The following is a 22,681-nucleotide window of genomic DNA, read 5'->3' as shown; positions in this document are numbered from 1 at the left end:
GGCCCTGCGCTTAGTAACCCGATGTTTACCCTGGTTGCCAGGGGACTTCGCATAGTTGGTCGCTGGAGAGCTGTCTGTGTGACAGCTCTCCAGCGACCACACAGCGACGCTGCAGCGATCGGGATCGTTGTCTAGATCGCTGCAGCGTCGCTAAATGTGACGGTACCTTTAGTGCTGAAGCATCACACAGATCAGATTACAAAAACATTTACCGTAAATACAGCTTGTAATATAACAAAAAACAAAACGAAAACCCAAGCGGGTGAATACTTTTGCAAGTCACTATAAATTGTTGGGTACTCCTTTTCAGAGTGATTCCAGTTATTACCTCTCTACAGTACAGGTCATGTCTGATTGCTTGGGGCCCCGCGGTTGGGCCACCTAGAGATCACTAAGATGGAACCTCTCATGTTGTACATGCATTCCTGTCTGAAGACAGCATGTTGTAGGGCAGGAGGATCTAGGCATATAGCTTTGTAGCAAACTATTAAAAATAACTTGTATGTAAACCCCTGTGTTCGTTAGACTTAGGAGTCCAGTGGTCTGTACTAATTAGTGACTGAGTTGTCTTGGTATGCAAAGTCAAAAAGTTGTCAGTTGCTGGCTATGTCCACCCATTGGATTCCCAAACACAGGAAAGATCTACTATCAACCTGCTTGGTTCCTCCTGCTCTATAACATGTATGCGCATCGGACAATACAATTAATGTGAGCATTTTTTTTTAGCTTATTAAAGAGAGTGACTTTTGAGCAACTGATAGCTATGCAATCTTCTTAGAATATCCTTATCATACTATGTGGTTTCTGGCAGAAAGAAATGATGGAAGAGCTCTTGGAAGTGCAATAACTGCAGCCATGTAGAGGGAGGGATAGGTGATTGCAGAATACTCGCCCAGAGCAGTTGTGCAAGGCCAGTTTCACATTAGCATTGCGGACGGCTGCGGACTTCCTCCGTGAAGCCCTGCCCTCGGCTGCACCTCCTCCGCTAGCTCTGCCTACTTCTGCTTGCGGCCTGCGTACCCATCTTTAACATTAGGTACGCAGGTCATGCCGCTGTATGCGAATGCTTCCGCATGCGTCATTTTGACGATGCGGCGACCAGCGTAGAATGCAGCTTGTAGCAATTTTTTTTCTCCGCATCGTCAAAACGACGCATGCAGAAGCATCCGCATACAGCGGCACGACCTGCGTACCTAATGTTAAAGATAAGTACGCAGGCCGCATGCGGAAGTAAGCGGAGCTAGCGGCCCAGGGCAGGGCTTCACGGAGGAAGTCCGCAGCTCCTCAAAACGCTAGTGTGAAACTAGCCTCACCTGTATGGATTAAACTCCCCAAGGCTGCAGCTACCTCCACAGATTTCTAAGTACTGAACAAAAGAGATTGGAGTGTTGACTTCATAAAATGAACATAAGTTGATTAATACAGTTATACATATTGTAGTAAATCAGAACGTAAATATAGAGGTTGATAAAGGTGGGATCCACAATAAGTACCTCGGGAATGGGAGGTTTGGGTAAGAAAACCAATTCCACAAAATACGTTGGTATGTAATAATAATAATAAAATAATAATCTTTATTTTTATATAGCGCTAACATATTCCGCAGCGTTTTACAGTTTTGCACACATTATCATCACTATCCCCAATGGGGCTCACAATCTAAATTCCCTATCAGTATGTCTTTGGAATGTGGGAGGAAACCGGAGTGCCCGGAGGAAACCCACGCAAACACGGGAGAGAACATGCAAACTCTTTGCGGATGTTGTCCAAGGTGGGATTAGAACCCTGGACTCCAGCCCCACAAGGCTGCTGTGCTATCCACTGTGCCACCGTGCTGCCTTGTATGTAGCCCTGTATGTAATATCGTAACTCTCACTGTGCAAGAATTAGAGTGTGAGCAGAACCATATCCTACAGTTCACATAAAGTGCTTGTGCCTTAGCACAAGGTATTATTGTTATGAAGTAGACTAGTATGTGGAAAAATGGCTGCAAATGAGTATGCATATCTGTGCCTCACATCAGGTACACTTACCCATGATGTAAAGTGCTGGTGCAAAGAGCAAGATGATTCCCGGGGGGCGCCAACCTTATCAATGTCCCTGTGAACTGTTTAGGATTCCTAAGGTTGCTAACAGAAAACAATATACCAAGGGGAAAAAAATGCCCCAAAACGTTGACCGGAGCACTGCCAAGGATGGGCATATCCAGAGGAATAAGCAATAGTGATGAGCGAACGTGCTCGGAGAATGTGTTATCCGAGTATCTTGGGCGTGCTAGGAGATTGTGTTATCTGAGTATCTTGGGCGTGCTCGGAGATTGTGTTATCCGAGTATCTTGGGCGTGCTCGGAGATTGTGTTATCCGAGTATCTTGGGCGTGCTCGGAGAATGTGTTATCCAAGTATCTTGGGCGTGCTCGGAGAATGTGTTATCCGAGTATCTTGGGCGTGCTCGGAGAATGTGTTATTCGAGTATCTTGGGCATGCTCGGAGAATGTGTTATCCAAGTATTTTGGGCGTGCTCGGAGAATGTGTTTGAGTCCCTGTGGCTGCATGTTTTGCAGCTGTTAGTCTAACAAACAGGCTCCCGCATGTGTTGCCACTATCGAACAACCACAAATCATGCAGCTGCGGTACTTGAACATATTATCCGAACACGTTATCTGCGCACGTTCACTTCAGTCTTTTATTCATGCAGCACGATTGAGTTGGTAAGACACCTTTATTGGGCATATAAAATCTAAAACGACTACTCTGACCTTTTTTAGAGGTCAGTCCATGTTGAAGTAACACGATCGGTGTATCAAACATCGGTGTATCAAAGATTAACGTGATTATAACAAGAAAATTTGCTCAACGATTGTAAAATACATATGGACATACATATGAAAAACATCTTAATATATACTTACCTTGTAATGTCTTCACACCTTGTTCCTTCCAGATGTGTCCGAATTCCAAGCGGCGGAAGTTCAGCGGAAGACTGCCATATTGGGACACCCAAGTGATGGGTGCCTCAATATGGAAACTGCTGGTAGTACCAGCCTCTTGCACGGTACCACCAGCGGAGCACCGTCGTACCACGCACGCGCACACTGCATACACCACACACACTCTGTATACGCCGTATGCACACCACACACACACACACACTGTATACGCTGTATGCACCACACACACTACATACGCCGTATGCACCCCACACACGCTGTATACACCGTACGCACCACACACTGTATACGCCGTATGCACCACACACACTGTATACGCCATATGCACCACACACACACTGTATACACCGTACGCACCACACACTGTATATGCCCTATGCAACACACACTGTATATGCTGTATGCAACACACACACCACACATACACAGTGTACGCACCACACACGCGCACACACTGTATGACTCATGAGTAAGACTGCCTAGTGCAGTCGAAATGCCTCGACTGGGTCATGTCGACCATGTAAATTTTTCTTGTGTGCACTATATTTTCTTTTGAAAAATAAAAAGGAAAATCCAGTCCTGTTGAGCCGGACTCCAATTTTTTCTATTTTCCTTGATGTGAGGCCAGGGCGAGGTCGGTGTCTGAGCCCCAGGTGAATGAGCATAGAGCAACTGGGTGAGCTGAAGTCAAGTTTCTGTCATTGTCCTTACATGTAGAGATAACCGGCGGAGCATTTAAATAAACTTACAGTTCAGGAAAGTGATTGCTATGATGAGGACATACTCGGACAACGGTGTGACTGGTGATTTTGTAAGATTTAGGACTGCAGCTTGTCAGGAATTGAGCGGGAGGGGGTTAGCAGCAACTGTTGTATAGAAATCAAAGGGCTGGATGGAGATGGCTGGAATATTGGGTGCTAACCATTTTTCTTGAATGTAACTACTGCTTGCTCTTTCAGCCATCTACTCTCAGCAGGGTCTGGGCAGGCACTAGTTGGTGAGCCCCCTGCAAACCAGCTGTGCATTATGAAAGATAAAAGCTCTCATTGCAGGAGAATGACAGCAGATCGCATAAGCAAGTAATTTAAAAACTTGCTTATTTTTACGCTATCTAACGAACTAAAGCAATTTTAATTACTTTAGAATACCCCTTTTAAGAAGCAGCAATGATCTGACTGGTAGAGTTTGTGTCTACACTTTGTGAGCTTAACCACCTTCCTGGAGATTATATATGAATGATAAATTCACAGAATTTTTAGTTTTACCCCTTAGCCTTGTTTTGCTCCTCTATACAAAGCAGTTATTGTAACAAAACCTATGGCTATCGAAAGCTAAACAATAATCACTTTGTATAAATGGGATTATAGTCATTCTACCTATTAAAAAGGTTATTTCAGTCTTAGAAAATGAAGCTCATTGTTTGTATCTTAGGCTACGTTCACATTCGCGTCTTTGGATGCAGCTTCGTCGCCGCAAAACAACGCATGCGTCATGCATCCCTATTTTTAACATTGGGGACGCATAGGCATGCGTTGTCATGCGTTTTGGTGCGTTTCGCGACGCATGCTTCATTTCGACGCACCTGGCAGGGCGCGGCAAACGCAACATGTTGCATTTTTTCTGCGTCCAAAATTTTTAAAAAAGCGCAAGCGTCGCACTTGCGTTGCATTTGCGTCGTCGATGCGTCAAAAACTCCATTGAAGTGTATTGGCAACGCAGAAGACGCAAGTACTTGCGTTGTTGTGCATTGTACGACGCATGCGTTCTTTACTTAAAAAATAGAGACACTGAAAAGACCCTATATATATAAAAAAAGGTTGAACGCATGCGTCAAAAATGCCTGCGTTTTACTTGCGTCTTTCACGCGTCGTGCGTTGCATCCACGACGCTGCGTCCAAAGACGCGAATGTGAACGTAGCCTAAAAAGGTATCTGTTTACTTCCAGAGGCTGAAAACCGCTCCTGGTCATGTGCAGATCACACATGTGCGAGGCTTGTTACACGAGCGGCACCTTATAACTGCAATGTACCGAATGTGCAGGGAAGGATTTCATCCTCTGGAAGGAAACAGTAGTTGCCCTTTATTAAGAGCAAGCAGAGTGTTTGAAGAAGTTGGGTTCCTGTGCCTGTCTGATAGGATTAACCCTTTCAGGAGAAAAAAACCCACACCCATTGAGTTCACTTTCACTGTTAATGCCATTCCATTCTGTGGGCCCATGGGGTTTGTCTAACTCCCCTCTTTAGGGATATGCAGGTGGAACTACTGAACACACTGTAGAACTGCAGTGTAAACGGGGTCTAAAAAAACAGTAGAGCCATTAAAAAATGCTAACCGAAAATGACGCCTATGCCACATTGGTTTCTTAATGATTTTGGACAAGACACAGCAGAGCATTCATCTTTAAACTAGGCTAGCTTACGGTGAAGCTTCACCTACTGCAGTCATAGGTAGAACATGGTGATCTAAATACGGTGATTTCTTTCAAGTAAGGCTCTCACCATGAGTGTGTGTAATATATAGTTGTGATAGCCTCCGTTTCTTGATGGCTTTTGCTCTCTAGTCTCTAACTTTCCTGCCCTGATGTACACTCCTCAACAATAAAATTGCAACACCAAGAAAGAAAAGTAGTGCAATTATTGAAATCACACGATAGGTAGATGTGTTAATTATATAATTTGCATATGATTAACAGGTCTGTGTTTTCCATATTTCCACAACTTTTCCTTTTTGGTGTGGCACTTTCATTGTAGAAGTTTATTTATCAATGTCAGTATATGTTTTGACATGCGGATTTTACAGCATTTTTCTGCTTTGATTGCTTTCCCTACCGCGGTGAACAGAGCGCAGCTGAATTTATCTGCCATGACAAATTCTTTAATGGTAGACTGCTGCTTGACAATGTTGAAAAATCTAAAATGCTGAGTTTCCTTAGTTTCATTATGGGCTGGAGGCTCAAACCAACACATAACTGATCATTGAATGCAGGCAACATGATAGAAGCTAAAACATCATTAGCATTCAGATTGCTTACATTTTCTCATTCTACCATATGTTTCACACACAATATTTGACTGCCAGCAAAGACAGATAATTCGGAAAGTGGCCCATTAAGGACTGAGTCCTACTGGACTGACAACAGACCAAGCTGTTAGCTGAAATTTAAAAAGCATCTGATGGTAAACTTCATCTTCATCTTCTCCTTCTCAGCGTTCTGAAATAACAAGCTCTATATTATTCCCTGTCCTTTATTTGCTCGGCATCTGAGAGTGGATTTTTTTGAAAGTCAGAACAAAGTCATTTAAAAGAGTTGTCTACCTACACTTTATTTATCTTTTTATTCTTGATTGTGTCCATTTTTGGCTAAAACATATTTTTTGCAATTGGGATTCATTAAACATTTTGCTTTGTTTGCCCTGTTACCGTTTGTGTTGCACGCCACTGCTGGCTACATAATAGATTAAAGATTATCCACTACTTGGACAACTCCTTGAGATACCCTACACTTTGCCCAATAAAATAAAAAAAAAGCTTATACTCCTCCTGTGCAAGCGCCGTTCCCGCAGTATTGGCCCTCGCTCTCCCCAGAGCTCATGTGTTGTGACTTGTGAGCCCGGCGCCCAATCTACGCCGCTGGCAGTCCTGTCCCCGACTTCTGACAAATTGAAGATGAAGAGGAAGTCTGAGATCAGACGCAGCCCAGACTTCCTCTTCATGTTCAATTCGATAAAAGGCGTGGACAGTGACACCAGTGCTGATTGGGCGATGGGGTCACGTGTCACAACAACCGCACGAGAGCTCCAGGACCACGAGTGCAGACACCGCTGGAACTGCGCCTGCACGATAAGTTAGTATAAGCTTCTTTTTTTTTTTAAATTGGGGCCAAGCATGGGGTATGGAAAGGGTTGTCCTAGTTGTGGACAACCCCATTAACGAAGAATCCATCAATCGGTCCATTATGACCAGGAGTCTGTATTCCCACAAATGTGGTTCATAAATCATGCGAGAGGAGCGGAGAATAAGGCTTCATTCACACAACTACATTATAGTTGACTATGCAGTTAAATGAAGACCCTGTAAAAGCCAAATGGTGCAAAATATGTACTTGAACACCAATTGCTAAAAATTATTTTCATCCCCAAATACATGCAAAAATTGTCCCCAAATCTGGACACAACCTTTAACCTAGTTAAGTAATTCCACCTGTTGGTGACTATATAAATGAAAAACGTTAGTGTGGAATAGCTCCCCAGTGAGCAGAAACATTGCAAGGGTGAATTGTGGAAGTGCTGTGACCTTCTTCAGTATTTTACTGTTGTCATTAAAAGAAAAAAGGGTTTGATACTGTTATCCAATTGAAAAAAGAATGTTCTCAGTGGGAAAAACAAGACAATCTTGTAGTTGATACCTTTTAATAGCCAACAAAAATGAAATACATGATGATCCAAAGCAAGCTTTCATGACATCTTGGGTCTATTCCTCAGGGATGGTATAGCAAAGTTTCTGAAGAAACACAAATAGATGCCCAAAAGCACAAAAAAGGTGTGATATATTAAATGGGCATTTAAATAAAGTAACTGAGCTCAGAGAATGAATCTTTAATTGGATTAAATTAATGGTGTGATATTAATGGTGTGAAAGTTTTATAGTCCCAATATCCAAGTGAGATCAGAGGTCTGGTCCCCTTAATGTCCCTGAAAATTTGTCCGGAGGATTTGTGACTTACTACAGAATCTGCTCCAAACATCCCATAAGAAGATGGACTATCCACCTGCCAAATGTTTCTTGAAACTAATGGGATCCCGTCTGAGTCTGTAACTAAGATTCACCAAATTTATCCTCACGCATAACTTTTTCACTTTAGGCAAGAAGCTTTCTTTACAATGTACCGAAACTGCTATGAGCAGCAAAATAGCACCCCAGTATGCCAAACTTTTGATGGCTAAACTGGAAAATGACTTTTAGCATCCTGCACCATCAAACCCTTGGCCTATTTCTGTTATATTGATAACATCTTAATAATCTGGACTGAGTCTGAATAAGAACTTCTAAAATTCCATGACAAATTCAATATATTTCATCCCACCCTAAACTTAACATTGGACCACTCAAAAATGGAAATCAACTTTTTTGATACTACCATAATAATAATAATTTTATTTATATAGCATAGTAACATAGTTAGTAAGGCCGAAAAAAGACATTTGTCCATCCAGTTCAGCCTATATTCCATCATAATAAATCCCCAGATCTACGTCCTTCTACAGAACCTAATAATTGTATGATACAATATTGTTCTGCTCCAGGAAGACATCCAGGCCTCTCTTGAACCCCTCGACTGAGTTCGCCATCACCACCTCCTCAGGCAAGCAATTCCAGATTCTCACTGCCCTAACAGTAAAGAATCCTCTTCTATGTTGGTGGAAAAACCTTCTCTCCTCCAGACGCAAAGAATGCCCCCTTGTGCCCGTCACCTTCCTTGGTATAAACAGATCCTCAGCGAGATATTTGTATTGTCCCCTTATATACTTATACATGGTTATTAGATCGCCCCTCAGTCGTCTTTTTTCTAGACTAAATAATCCTAATTTCGCTAATCTATCTGGGTATTGTAGTTCTCCCATCCCCTTTATTAATTTTGTTGCCCTCCTTTGTACTCTCTCTAGTTCCATTATATCCTTCCTGAGCGCCAACATATTCCGCAGCGCTTTACAAATTATAGATGGGACTTGTACAGACAATAGACATTACAGCATAACAGAAATCACAGTTCAAAATAGATACCATGAGGAGTGAGGGCCCTGCTCGCAAGCTTACAAACTATGAGGAAAAGGGGAGACACGAGAGGTGGATGGTAACAATTGCTTTACTTAGTTGGACCAGCCATAGTGTAAGGCTCGGGTGTTCATGTAAAGCTGCATGAACCAGTTAACTGCCTAAGTATGTAGCACTATAGACACAGAGGGCTAATAACTGCATAAAGTGTATGAGAACATGATGCGAGGAACCTGATTATGTTTTTTTTTTGTTTTGTTTTTGTTTTTTTGAATGGGCCACACAGGGATAGTTAGGTTAATGCGTTGAGGTGGTAAGCCATTCTGAACAAATGAGTTTTTAGGGCACGCTTAAAACTGTGGGGATTGGGAATTAATCATATTAACCTAGGTAGTGCATTCCAAAGAATCGGCGCAGCACGTGTAAAGTCTTGGAGACGGGAATGGGAGGTTCTGATTATTGAGGATGCTAACCTGAGGTCATTAGCGGAGCGGAGGGCACGGGTAGGGTGGTAGACTGAGACCAGAGAGGAGATGTAGGGTAGTGCTGAGCCATGGACTGCTTTGTGGATGAGGGTAGTAGTTTTTTACTGGATTCTGGAGTGGATGGGTAACCAGTGTAATGACTGGCACAAGGTAGAGGCATCGGTGTAAAGGTACCTTCAAACTGAACAACTTAACAACGATATCGCTAGCGATCCGTGACGTTGCAGCGTCCTGGATAGCGATATCGTTGTGTTTGACACGCAGCAGCGATCTGGATCCTGCTGTGACATCGTTGGTCAGAGCAGAAAGGCCAGAACTTTATTTCGTCGCTGGATCTCCCGCAGACATCGCTGAATTGGCGTGTGTGACGCCGATTCAGCGATGTCTTCACTGGTAACCAGGGTAAACATCGGGTTACTAAGTGCAGGGCCGTGCTTAGTAACACGATATTTACCCTGGTTACCAGTGTAAATGTAAAAAAAAACAAACACTACATACTTACATTCCGGTGTCTGTCGTGTCCCTCTGCGTTCTGCTTCCCTGCACTGTGTAAGCGCCGGCCGTAAAGCACAGCGGTGACGTCACCGCTGTGCTCTGCTTTACGGCCAGCCGGCGCTGTGCACAGTGCAGTGCAGCGGCCCTGCGCATAGTAACCCAATGTTTACCCTGGTTACCCGGGGACTTCGGTATCATTGGTCGCTGAAGAGCTGTCTGTGTGACAGCTCTCCAGCGACCACACAGCGACGCTGCAGCGATCGGCATCATTGTCTAGATCGCTGCAGCGTCGCTAAATGTGACGGTACCTTAACGGTTGGTGAGGAATATGATCCTGGGTGCAGCATTCAGGACACATTGGAGTGGGGAAAGTTTGGTAAGAGGGAGGCCAATTTGTAGAGAGTTAGGCTACGTTCACATTTGCGTTCTGCCGAGCTGCGTCGGGCGCAGCCGTGGCGACGCAAGCGCCATGCGCCCCTATATTTAACATGGTGGCGCATGGACATGCGTTTGCATGCGTTTTGCGATGCATGCGTTTTTTTGCCGCAAGCGTTAGGGGGCAGAGGACGCAGCAAGATGCATTTTTTTGCGTCCAAAATTCGGCAAAAAAGGACGCATGCGTCGCAAAACTATGCGTTTTAGCGTTCGTTTTTGTGCGTTTTTGTTTGCATTGTGCGTTGCGTCGCCGACGCAACATCGCACAACGCAAATGTGAACGTAGCCTTAGAATAGTCCAGATGAGAATGAATAAGTGAACAGTAAGAGTTTTTGCAGAGACGAAAGTAAGAAAAGGGCAAATTCTAGAAATGTTTTTGAGATGCAGATAAGAAGAGCGAGCCAGTGATCGGATGTGGGGGGTGATTGAAAGCTCGGAATCAAGTATGACCCCAAGGCAGCGGGCATGTTGCTTTCTAGTAATGGTGGAACCACACACGGAGATGGCAATGTCAGGCAAAGGTAGGTTAATAGAGGGAGAAAACACGTGGAGTTAAGTTTTTGACAGGTTCAGTTTCAGATAGAGGGAGGACATGATGTTTGAGACAGCGGTAAGACAATCACTGGTGTTTACCAAAAAGGTCGGCGTGATAACAGGAGAAGTGTATAATTGGCTGTCATCAGCATAGAGATGGTACAGGGAAGGTGAGAGGAGGAACCAGCAAAAGATACAGTGAAGGAGCGGCTAGAGAGATAGGAGGAGAACCAGGAGAGAACGGTGTCCTTGAGGCCGATGGAGCGGAGCATAGTGAGGAGGAGCTGATGATCCACAGTGTCGAATGCTGCAGAGAGATCCAAGAGAATTAGCATGGAGTAGTGACCATTAGATTTAGCTGTTAGTAGGTCATTAGAGACTTTAGTGAGGGCAGTTTCAGTAGAGTGTAAAGAGCAGAAACCAGATTGAAGAGGGTTGAGAAGAGTTATCTGAGAGATAGTGGGTAAGACGGGAGTGGACCAGGCGTTCGAGGAGTTGAGAGATGAAGGGAAGATTAGAGACAGGTCTATAATTAGCGGCACAGTTTTGATCGAGGGATGGTTTTTTAAGTAATGGATGTATGATGGCATGCTTAAATGAGGAAGGAAAAATACCGGAAGTGAGAGAAAGTTTGAATATTTTTGTTAGGTGAGAGGTAACAGCCGGGGAAAGGGACTGGAGGAGATGTGACAGAATGGGGTCACTGGTGCATGTGGTTGGGTGAGAAGATGCAAGCAGCCTGATTACTCCTTCTTCTGTAACTGGTTCAAAGTACCATAAAAATTATAAATGGTTCAATCCAGACATCTGTGTATTGGAAACCACTTGACCGTCCCACATACCGTAGCTGGGACAGCTTCCACCCTAAACACATTAATAAGTCTATCCTTTACAACCAGGCCCTTAAATATCGTATCTGTTCCAGCCCGACGGACAGGAATGAACACTAAACCCATCTTAAAAAGACATTGTTAAATCAAGCCTACCACCCCACCTCCATTGATGATCAGATCATTCGAGGCATGAGGATCCATAAAAGTCAAGACTTCAATACGGAGCAAGAGGAAAATAATTGTCTGCCTCTTGTTGTGACCTACAACCCATGGCTTGAGGTACTGAGCAAAACTGCTAAAAAATTTCAAAACATCCTACACAAGCATGACTGGCTAAAGGTCCTATTCAAAGACCCTCTCCCTTAATGTGCTACAAGCAGAAACCAAATTTAAGAAACATCACGATCCAAACTTCAGTGCCCTCGGATATACCAAGAGGAGCTTATCCATGCAATGTGAAGAGCTGCAAAACTTTCACTCATGTAGAAACTAAAGACAGGATACAGATTGCCAACACATAGCAGGACTAGAAGATTCCCGGGACATTCACATGTTGTTCTTCCAATGTGGTGTACTTAATTCTGTGCACTATATGTCCTATTGATGGACTCTGTGGGAGAAGCAGGACAGTAACCAAGAGCAAGGATGAGGTCTAGTGATGAGCGAATATACTCGTTACTCGAGATTTCCCGAGCACACTCGGGTATCCTCCGAGTATTTTTTAGTGCTCGGAGATTTTTTTTTTCACACAGCTTGATGATTTACAGCTACTAGCCTGCTTGATTACATGTGGGGATTCCCTAGCAACCAGGCAACCCCCACATGTACTCAGCCTGGCTAATAGCTGTAAATCATTCAGCTGAGGCCATAAAAACTAAATCTCCGAGCACTAAAAAATACTCTGAGGACCCCCGAGCGTGCTCGAGAAATCTTGAGTAACGAGTATATTCGCTCATCACTAATGAGGTCTCATTGCCTCACGATTACAGATTAAAAAAGAAAAATATGAAAGTTGACATATTAACCCCTTGGTGACAGAGCCAAATTTTTGAAATCTGACCAGTGTCACTTTATGTGGTAATAACTCTGCAATGCTTCAACAAATCCCAGTGATTTTGAGATTGTTTTTTCGTGACACATTATACTTTATGATAATGGTAAATTTAGGTTGATATGTTTTGTGTTTATTTATAAAAAATATCAGAAATTTGAAAAAAATGTTAAATTAGCAATTTTCAAACTTTGAATGATTATCCCTTTAATCTCGATAGTCATACCACAGCAAAACATTAATAAATAATATTTCCCACATGTCTGCTTTACATCAGCACCATTTGCAAAATGTTATTTTATTTTGTTAGCATTTTAGGAGGCTTAAAAATGTAGCAACAATTTAATTTTTTTTCAAGGAAATTTGCAAAATGTATTTTTTTAGGGACCTATCCATGTTTAAAGTGAATTTGGGGGTCCTATATATAGGGAAATCCCCACAAGTGATACCATTTTAAAAACAGCACCCCCTGACATATTGAAAACTGCTGTCAGGTAGTTTTTTAACCCTTCGGGTGATTTTCAGGAATTAATGCAAAGTGGCATGAGAAAAATGAAAATGTGTATTTTTACCACCTAAATGCCTCTAACTTCTGAACAGATTACTACAGCCGTCAGACTCTAAGGCCACTATTTGGTCATGAATTGCCATTGCAAACATCAGGACCACACAATCATGATCTGAGACCACCAAATGGGATAAAGAGGAAGCCCCCACGCTCTGTTAACCATTTATAATGATGTAGTCACTATTGACAGCAGCATCTAAGGGGTTAAACAGAGATAGATGGTGCAAACACTGATCATGGCTGATGCAGCAAGTTGTCAGCTATAGTGGACAGCCGACAGCTGCTGGATTGTCACCTGTATGGGGATATAAGTCTCTTATATCTCAGGTCAGTTAAAAGGCGTATTGGTGGTCATTAAAGGCCATTTTAAATCACAAAAACATCACAGGGTTTGTGAATACAAACTTATTACAACCGTTGATTCCCTCCACAGGACTACATCTGTCAGGATGACTTATGACTTGCTACAGAATCTGAGGAATCTTCTCCAGAGTCATTGAGGGCACTAGGCCTTTGATCTTACTTGGATATTGGGACTATAAAACTTTCACACCACTAATCTAAACCAATTAAGGACTTATTGGCTGAGCTCAGATGGTTTATTTAAATGCCCATACCATGCCTCTGTTTTTTTTTTGTGTGCATATATTTGTTTCTTCAGAATCTTTGTTATGCTGTACCTGAGGAAGAGACCTAAGATATATCGTAAGCTTCCTTTATAACATTAATTTCTTTTATTTTTGTTAACGTTTAAAAGGCATAAGAACTACAAGATTATCGTGGTTTGTTTTTTTTTCCCACTGTGGTCATTATCTTGTGGATTAGATCAATTAGGTCAGGGCTAGATGGTGAGGACTAGACAACTGGGTCAGAATGTCTAATAGTGCAGGTTATGTGGGGTGTTGTCTGTAGTGGTTAGTACTTATCTAAAGTGTTATATTTGGTGCCTTTGTCACTGGGTCATGAGCAGCCATGGCTCGTTCATGCGTGAGATGTGGGGAGTGAGGGCTAGTATTGTTTTATCCAGTCAAACAGAAGAGCTTCTGAATCACAGTTGCTACACAGAAGTGAAAACTTGTAATACGCCCGAGTTTTGTGACCAGTTGTGATGAAAAAACTTGTTCAGCCGAATTTCCGGATTGTGGTGGAATCGGACAGTGATCTTAAAGGGGTTTTCCCACAAGCAAAGTAGTTTTAATCAACTTTTTAATCAATAGATCTTCGAATAATAAGTTCTACAATTGGATGTGTCAAAAAAAAAAGTGTCCCTGTGCGGAGATAATCTTAGAAATGAGCCCTACTGTGTAATGGCTGTGTCTGACCGTACAGGGACATGGTCTGATCATACCACAGCTAATGGGCAGGGGAGGATGCAAAAGAGTGTTTTGTGATACAATAGCAAAGTATTGCCAACATAACCACTCAACATAGTAGATACCGTAAATACCACAGAGTCACCAAAAGCATGTACCATAACTGTTACTAATAGTGATGAACGAGTGTACTTGTTGCTCCGGTTTTCCCGAGCATGCTCGGGTGGCCTCCAAGTATTTGTTAGTGCTCGGAGATTTAGTTTTCATCCTGGCAGCTGAATGATTTACAGCTACTACCCAGGCTGAGTACATGTGGGGGTTGCCTGGTTGCTAGGGAATCCCCACATGTACTCAGCCTGGCTAGTAGCTGTAAATCATTCAGCTGCTGCGATGAAAACGTAATCTCCGAGCAGTCATAAATACTCAGAGACCACCCAAGCAATGAGTGTACGCGCTCATCACTAGTTACTAAATGATTTAGTCTAAGGCTGGGTTCACATTGCATTATGGCAGTCCGTTAGATGGAATGCGTTACACCGCAGCATAATGCGGTGTAATGCAGTTCGTTAACGCTGCCATTAACCCCTATTATCGGGCGCATCGGCATGTTCTAGCGATGTGCTGTTATTCTGTGAGGGACCCTCAGATGCGGGCTGCAGCGTTTCCGGGTCCGTCACTGCTAGCGCAGATAGAGCATCTCCACTAGTGCGATCGCAAAACGCGATCTTTTTTGGCATTTGCGTTAACGCAGTCCATTTAACGCATGCGTTGAACGGACTGCACTAACGCAATGTGAACCTAGCCTAAGTAGTGACCATTGTTTGTGCTTCATTTTCTTGGACAGGTGGTGGTAGTAGTAGTAGACGGGAAGGTGGATGGTTCCAGAACATTGCAATGTGCGATGTCCGTACAGACTACATACTCATGCTGTGAAAGTTTGTGTATTTGTGAATGTCTCATATGGCATGCTGAGCAACAGAAGTCTATAAAGTGGGGTCTTGTTCGCTCTCGGAATAATTGAAGAAATCTTAACTCTAGGAGCTTGATCTAAAATGAACCAGCAGTAACTCCTCTTTTTAAAACGAGCTGTCAATTGCAAGAAATGTAATATTTTTTTTTTCATTTGATTTACGTGCCGCCATTCTCCTGAACATATTTCATTTGTGCTCTGTATTCCTGAAATAAGGCTCCCTCTTCCCTGTATGTAAATCTTGTCGTCTTAGCTAACTGGTCGTGGCCCGCAATTCTTCTTTATGGGAGTCTTCTTAAGGACCACACCCAATTGGATAGAGAGACAGCGGATACCCTGGTATAAAAAAAAAAATAAAAAAATGAATAAATAAAATACATATTCCTGGCAGGTGACATGCACTTTCAGAAAACGCTTGGCTTTCAGCTGCTGTATTAACTCAGTTTATTTGCACTTGCAGTGTCCAGTGCCACTGTTGCCTCCGTCTTTGTTTGTCTGCAGCGGTACATCTCATCCACTGTGGCTCAGTGATTAGCACTGTTGCTGTGCAGCGTATGGGTCCTAGGTTTATATACCAAGAATAATATCTGCAAGGAGTTGCTATATTCTACCCTGTGTTTGCGTGGGTTTCCACCAAGTGCTCCTTTTTTTCCCCCACTCTTACACTCTAAAGACATACGCATACAATTTAGATTGTTGACAGTACTGTTAATGTAGGCAAAATACTGCAAAATATGTTGGCGCTATATAAATAAAGTTAGCGTGCAGCCAATCAGTGAGCTCAGCAGCTTGTCATCTACATGGGTAAAGCTTCTGAGCTCAGTGATTGGCTGCAGCGCTTTGACGGTGACGTCGGCTCTCCAGCCAAAAAAGGAAAAAGCGAAGTAACAACAAAGGGCCGGCACTGGACCCTGTGAGGATAGAATACTGTATGTTTTCTTATAACTAGTCAGTAGTGTTCTGAAAGGGGCCAGCTCCTTCTCTTATTAGATCCTTCCCTGTGTGGACTAGTCATACTGAGCTCCTCCCTCACCATTAAGCCCTGCCCCTTTAGTGATCGTCAGTTGATGACTGATAGAAACTAACTCCTATGTTCTTTTAAGGCGGTCTCATGACTATGCTAAAAATACTGAAAACCGTGAGCCAGCTTTTTTTTTCCGTTAACCTCTATCATTGAAGGTTTAATGTTCTCCTAATTTGTAGTAATTTGTCTCATTTGCGGCTGTCATTGACCTTGTTCCTTGTTTTTCAGGCTATCGAACCTCGTGTCCTTAGAGTTGAGAGAGAATTTGTTGACCTATTTACCAGAGTAAGTTAATGACTAGTAATTGCTGTGGGATGTTAAATGTTTTCTGGTACTTAACACCATTAAAAAAGACACACGTTTTTATAAAAGACTTATTTCCATAGCACATATACCACCAATAAAGACTTTATAGTTCCATGCTAGTTATAACTGATAAGATTTGGAATATTAATGGTGAAGAGACTGCATTAAATAAATAGTGGCGTTGTCGCACCGTAATGATTAGTGACCGGAGAGCTCTCCTGTTAATTACAGTTATATCAACCCTACCGGGGAGCTCATTAAGCGCTGTGTTCATGCTGCGCCATGGAGAAGGTGGATTTAGTCATTTACCTTGGATGACTTAAATAATGAGCGTATAGGAGGGCACAGTTCCTCATAATGAAGTCTAGAAGATTAAAAGAAGTCTGAGAATAAAGGTCTGCGTCCCACTGGGTGGTCTGTGCGGCTACTCCTAGTACTGGCTGAAGCGCCTACTGTGAGACGGCTTGTAGTGTTTGGGTATTTGAACACCAAGTCTTTCTCAAGTGGATGACCCTAAATTTGTTTAAAATGTTTTTGACCTCAATCAGGCTTGTTTGGTCGTCTTTCCATCTTTTTTTGTGGCTTTTTTTCCCACTAAATTCAACAATGAAGAAGCCATTAGAATTTATTTTTTTTTTAAGCAAGAACTCGGGAGGGGTTTACGACCTTTCGGGTTTTCCCGTTTACTTCTATTATAAAGTAGCCAGCACCTTTTATAGTGGAAATCACCTGTAGGTAGGGCGGCTCACTTCTTTTAACCCTTTGGTATCTGAAAACTTGATATGGTTAAGTTTCTCAATATTTGTGCAAAAATACGTTTTTACTTAGAAATGCTTATGTTCACTCTTTTGTTCGTTTAGTTTAGGCCGTTTTCAGTACGGAATCTACATGAAAAAGATGTTAAGTGTGCGTACTACACTGGCAGTCTAACAGTGATCTTTTATTACTACACAGTCCACCTAGTCGGTGATGCATTATAATACATGAATGAGTTTAGTATGACAAACTTAAATATAGAACAATTATATGTAACACCTCTGTAATTGAAGCTAAAGCGGCCCTACACCCAGAGGTTATTCTTCTGTATACATGCAGGAAATCGGTTTTGTATAGCAAGTGTTGATTTATAGCTAACGAGTTATGTAGAGCCGGAATCACAAGGTAGTAGGTCTTCTTGGATAGAGATGAATCACTATTTCACTCGTCTTCGATTCAGTACTGACCTCTTTTTGTTATTTTCAGGTCTGTTTCACAGCTTCATAGACTGGAAGAGCTTGATTTGGGGAACAATGAAATTTATAACTTGGTAAGAGATTTCATATGTAGAATGTATGGTTATGAGATGTTTTTTCTCATCAGGGAACTGTGATTGGCAACCTTGGTCTATTTAGCCTATTTAGGAAACTCCACGTGCCATGAAAGTCAATGAGTCCATCACATACTGAGCTTCCCAATATAAAGGAGAGTGGGGTAGCACTTAAATGGAACCCGTCAGGTCATATAACACTAGTAACAAACATGCAGATTTCGGGTTAATCTGCAGGTTAATAGTGTTAGAAAGTGCTTGGCTGCCTTACAGAAAGTGCAGCTACTGGGAGAAAATGAACTCTCTACCTCCCGCGAGCCAACGGCTTTCAGTCGTACAGTTGTAACAGTAGTGTGACCAGCGGCAGTAAGCACGCTCTAGCACTTTGCACCAATGCACTGCAGAGCTGGCTGTTAACCCCTTTCTGACATCGGTCGTAATAGTACACCGATGTCGGACTCCCTCCCTTTGATGTGTGCTCCAGTGCTAAGCCCACATCTTTCCTGGCACATGTCAGCTTGTTTTGAATAGCTGACATGTGCCTCTTGACAGCTGAGGGTGGAATCGTGATCCACCCACGACTGTTAACCTTTTAAGGATATAATGGAACTAGAGAGAGTACAAAGGAGGGCAACAAAATTAATAAAGGGGATGGGAGAACTACAATACCCAGATAGATTAGCGAAATTAGGATTATTTAGTCTAGAAAAAAGACGACTGAGGGGCGATCTAATAACCATGTATAAGTATATAAGGGGACAATACAAATATCTCGCTGAGGATCTGTTTATACCAAGGAAGGTGACGGGCACAAGGGGGCATTCTTTGCGTCTGGAGGAGAGAAGGTTTTTCCACCAACATAGAAGAGGATTCTTTACTGTTAGGGCAGTGAGAATCTGGAATTGCTTGCCTGAGGAGGTGGTGATGGCGAACTCAGTCGAGGGGTTCAAGAGAGGCCTGGATGTCTTCCTGGAGCAGAACAATATTGTATCATACAATTAGGTTCTGTAGAAGGACGTAGATCTGGGGATTTATTATGATGGAATATAAGCTGAACAAATGTCTTTTTGGCCTTACTAACTATGTTACTATGTAAATGCCACTGTCAAACTCTGACCGCAGCATTTAACTCGCGCTTTCCGGCAAGCTTGTCGGAAATAAAAAATTAAACATGCACATATTTGGTATCATCGCGATCAGAAACACCCGATCTATCAAAAAAAGAATTAACCCGATTGATTAACTTTTTTCCTCGTTAAACAGTTTAAACGCCAGAATTACGTTTTTTTGTTGCTACAACATTGCATTAAAGTGCAAGAACTGGCGATCAAAAGATCGTATCTGCACCAAAATGGTATCATTAAAAACGTCAGCTCGGCATGCAAAAAATAAGCCCTCACCCAACCCGAGATCACAAAAATGGAGACGCTACGGGTCTCGGAAAATGGCAATATGACCTGGAGAATCCTAATGTCAGGTCAGTTTTATAGTAAAAAAAACAATCTAAAACTGTGGGATTGGACTTTTTTTGCAATTTCACCGCATTTTGAGTTTTTGTTCCCCGTTTTCCAGTACATGATATGTTAAAACCAATGGTGCCATTCAAAAGTACAAGTCATCCCGCAAAAAACAAACCCTCACATGGCCATATTGGCTGAAAAATAAAAAAATAAAAGTTATGGCTCTCAGAAGGAGGGGAGCCAAAAATGAAAAACGCAAAACCAAAAATACCTCTGGTTGTTAAGGAATTAAGTCGGTCAACTGTGAAAATACCAGGGTCTGCTTCCAGCCACTTCTCAGTGCTGTGAGAGGTGACTGTAGCCGCACTGGCACGCTTGTATGACTAAAAGCTGGCGGCTCCCAGGAACGAAAGTTAATTTTCTCCTGGGGGCCATGCTTAGTATATGTCAGCCCGGCACCTTCTTTATTCAGTGAACCTGCATATTAACTCTATATCAGCAGGTTAATGGCGTTTTCTGACTTGAGAGGTTCTTTTTAAAGAAAGTCATTCAAGGACTGCACACGTTAAGACTGTCAATGAAGCAGGAAATTGATCTTCCATCAATCAACATGAATGCTTGTATTTTATAGTCGTGGGCAAAAGTTTAAGACTGACACATATTTTGTTTTTCACAAAGTTTCCTGCTTCGGTGTTATAAAATCTTTTTGTCAGATGTTTCTATGGTTACTAAGTACAATTATACTCATTTCATAGATTTTTACTCTTATACTGATAAATCAAGTTTATGTAAAGACTCAGTAATTGGTGTTCTCCCTTATTTATCAAGATTTCTGCAATTCTCCATGACATGATGGATATCCGCTCCAGGGCCAAATCTGATGGCAACACATTCTTATACTCTGTGCTTGGAAGTTATCACAATTTGTGTTTTTATTTGTCCATTGCTTGTTGAGAAATGATCACAGGTTCTTGATGGATTAGAGGTCTGAGAGTTTCCTGTCCATGCACCCAAAATTTCATCGTTTTGTTCAACGAGCCACTTTTTTTTTGTTATAAGGTGCTCAATCATTCTGGAAAAAAGCTTGTTCATCAAAATTTGATCCTGGATCGCTGGGAGAACTTGCTCTTGGATGATGTGTAGATGCCATTGTTTATTTATGGCAGTGTTGCAGTGTTCTTAGGCAAAATTGAAAATATATGAAACTTAACCCAACACATGAATTGTCCCAAGATGTTTTATTTTTGAATGATACATAACCTCATGGTAGCCCTCATGTTTTCTTCTCTGCACAATCATTCTTCCCGATGTATTAAACAGTTTGAAGAGAGCTTCATCAGAGAAAATAACTATGTATAGAAATACTTTGGGCTTCAGAGTTCTGGGATTAAGTTCTTTTCTTTGTGGAAACCCCTTTCAGAATTTTTGGGACATCTGGACGAATGATTATCCATTGTAATGAGTGAACGTGCTCGGATACTAACCGAATGTGTTCGGCGTGCTCGAATAATATGTTTGAGACCCGCGGCTGCTAGACAACCACAACACATTAAGGGATTGCCTAACAGCCGCGAGACATGCAGCCACGGGGTCTCAAATACATTATTTGAACACGCCAAAGACACTGGGTTAGCACCCAATCATGTTTGGATAAGACCTTATCTGAGCAGGTTCACTCATCACTAATTATCTGCAGAAGAAAAGGTGAACACTACCATGAGACCTCTGTCATGTCAGCAGTAAAGCATCCTGAGACCATCGTTGTTAGAGTGATAAAGTCCACAAAGACATAATTGTATTAAAAATGTAAATTGTAATTTTATTATAAACAGAATGTATCAACAAACATATGCAAGGATAAGTCAAATGCCGCAAAAATGTGCTGTATGCACCATGCAGGCTAAGGAGGGACAATAAGGGAAAGGCATCACGGAATTTGAGCAAAGAGGGGGAAACACTCCCAATGTATCTTTATATAGCTGACATAGTGGTAGTGCACATACGCTGTACAGGGTCCCACAGGTATCCCATATGCATAAATAACAAGATGCCACTAGTAACACAATGCAGGCTTACCCATCTTTAGATGTCAGGAAGCGCACCCCCTCCTTCTCAAAACCCCTGGTTTTTCTTAACGCACGTTTCGCCAAATGGCTTTTTCAACACGGTTCAATATAATTTGTCCCATGTTGCTTTATATAATGATAAAACCGGAAGTAGCGCCAGACATGCCGACGCATGCGCAGAGGTGCCCGGCGCGCGTCATCGCCGAGGCCGCTGCAGCTGGGTGTGGGTGTAGGCGGAACACCGCCTAATGACGTCATGTAACCCACACGCCCAGCACAACACAGCGGCGTCAGCCAGGACGAACAACCCAGGCCACACCGAGCATGCGCACTGTCGGTGGCCATCTTTAAGAAGACCACGGTGGCGGCCATTTTTAAAGAGATAAGATCGCTACACACTCATATAAAGTGCTAATACATTAAAGACAGTGGAGCCATATAAAAAAACATGATAATTAGTGCAAATAACAGGCAGGAGTCAGAAAATCTACCCCTACTACATTCAAAATAATAAACATCAATATAGTGAACATTTAAAGTGACAGTGCAGAAGAATGATGTGCTGAAATATTCGGCCAAAATAGGCATATGGGCAAAGATGACAACTTCAATTTCTTGTGTCTTTCATCTGTAGTGAAGGGAGTTCTGTGTAGCCATATAGCATCCAAAGACCGTGGTCAAATAAGGAAACATACTAAAACTGGAGATAAAAACACACATGAAACATTAATGACAACATATAATAAAAAGAATGGCGGATATACTCAATTCAGGGAGAGAAAAGGTTAGAGGTCCCCCATAATATCTGTGTGGCACAGGCAAGACAAGGCAGTAAAGCGGTAGAACACAGTTCCCCAGCACTATAGGGCCAGATCGGTCAAAGGAAGGGGGCGAAGCTCAGTTTCTCGTTCAGGCCCTTCGGAGTCATAGTATCGAGGGTAAAGATCCACTTACACTCTCGTTGTGCTAGTAGTTTGATCATATTACCACCTTTAATACCTCCGTGTATCCTGTCTATGCCTCTGACTTTAAGGCCTCGAGGATCAGAGCCATGAAAGAGTCGGAAATGTCTCGGCAAGGTTTTGAGACTCGACACATCAGCTGCCTCCCTGG

General features: G+C 42.5%; 1 protein-coding gene across 2 annotated transcripts in view; it reads left to right on the top strand.

Annotated features, from left to right (window-relative positions):
- LRRC1 (leucine rich repeat containing 1) overlaps positions 1-22,681 on the top strand; it is a 265,690-nt gene that overhangs the window by 152,494 nt on the left and 90,515 nt on the right. For both annotated transcript variants that reach the window (XM_069726775.1, XM_069726776.1), the window contains exons 5-6: positions 16,659-16,715; positions 17,979-18,042. In XM_069726775.1, the coding sequence (XP_069582876.1) occupies positions 16,659-16,715; positions 17,979-18,042 (121 nt within the window). The remainder of the gene's footprint in view (positions 1-16,658; positions 16,716-17,978; positions 18,043-22,681) is intronic.

This window comes from Ranitomeya imitator, chromosome 5, assembly GCF_032444005.1.
Source record: "Ranitomeya imitator isolate aRanImi1 chromosome 5, aRanImi1.pri, whole genome shotgun sequence".
Lineage (NCBI taxonomy): Eukaryota > Metazoa > Chordata > Amphibia > Anura > Dendrobatidae > Ranitomeya > Ranitomeya imitator.
This window is presented reverse-complemented; position numbering and strand designations above follow the sequence as displayed.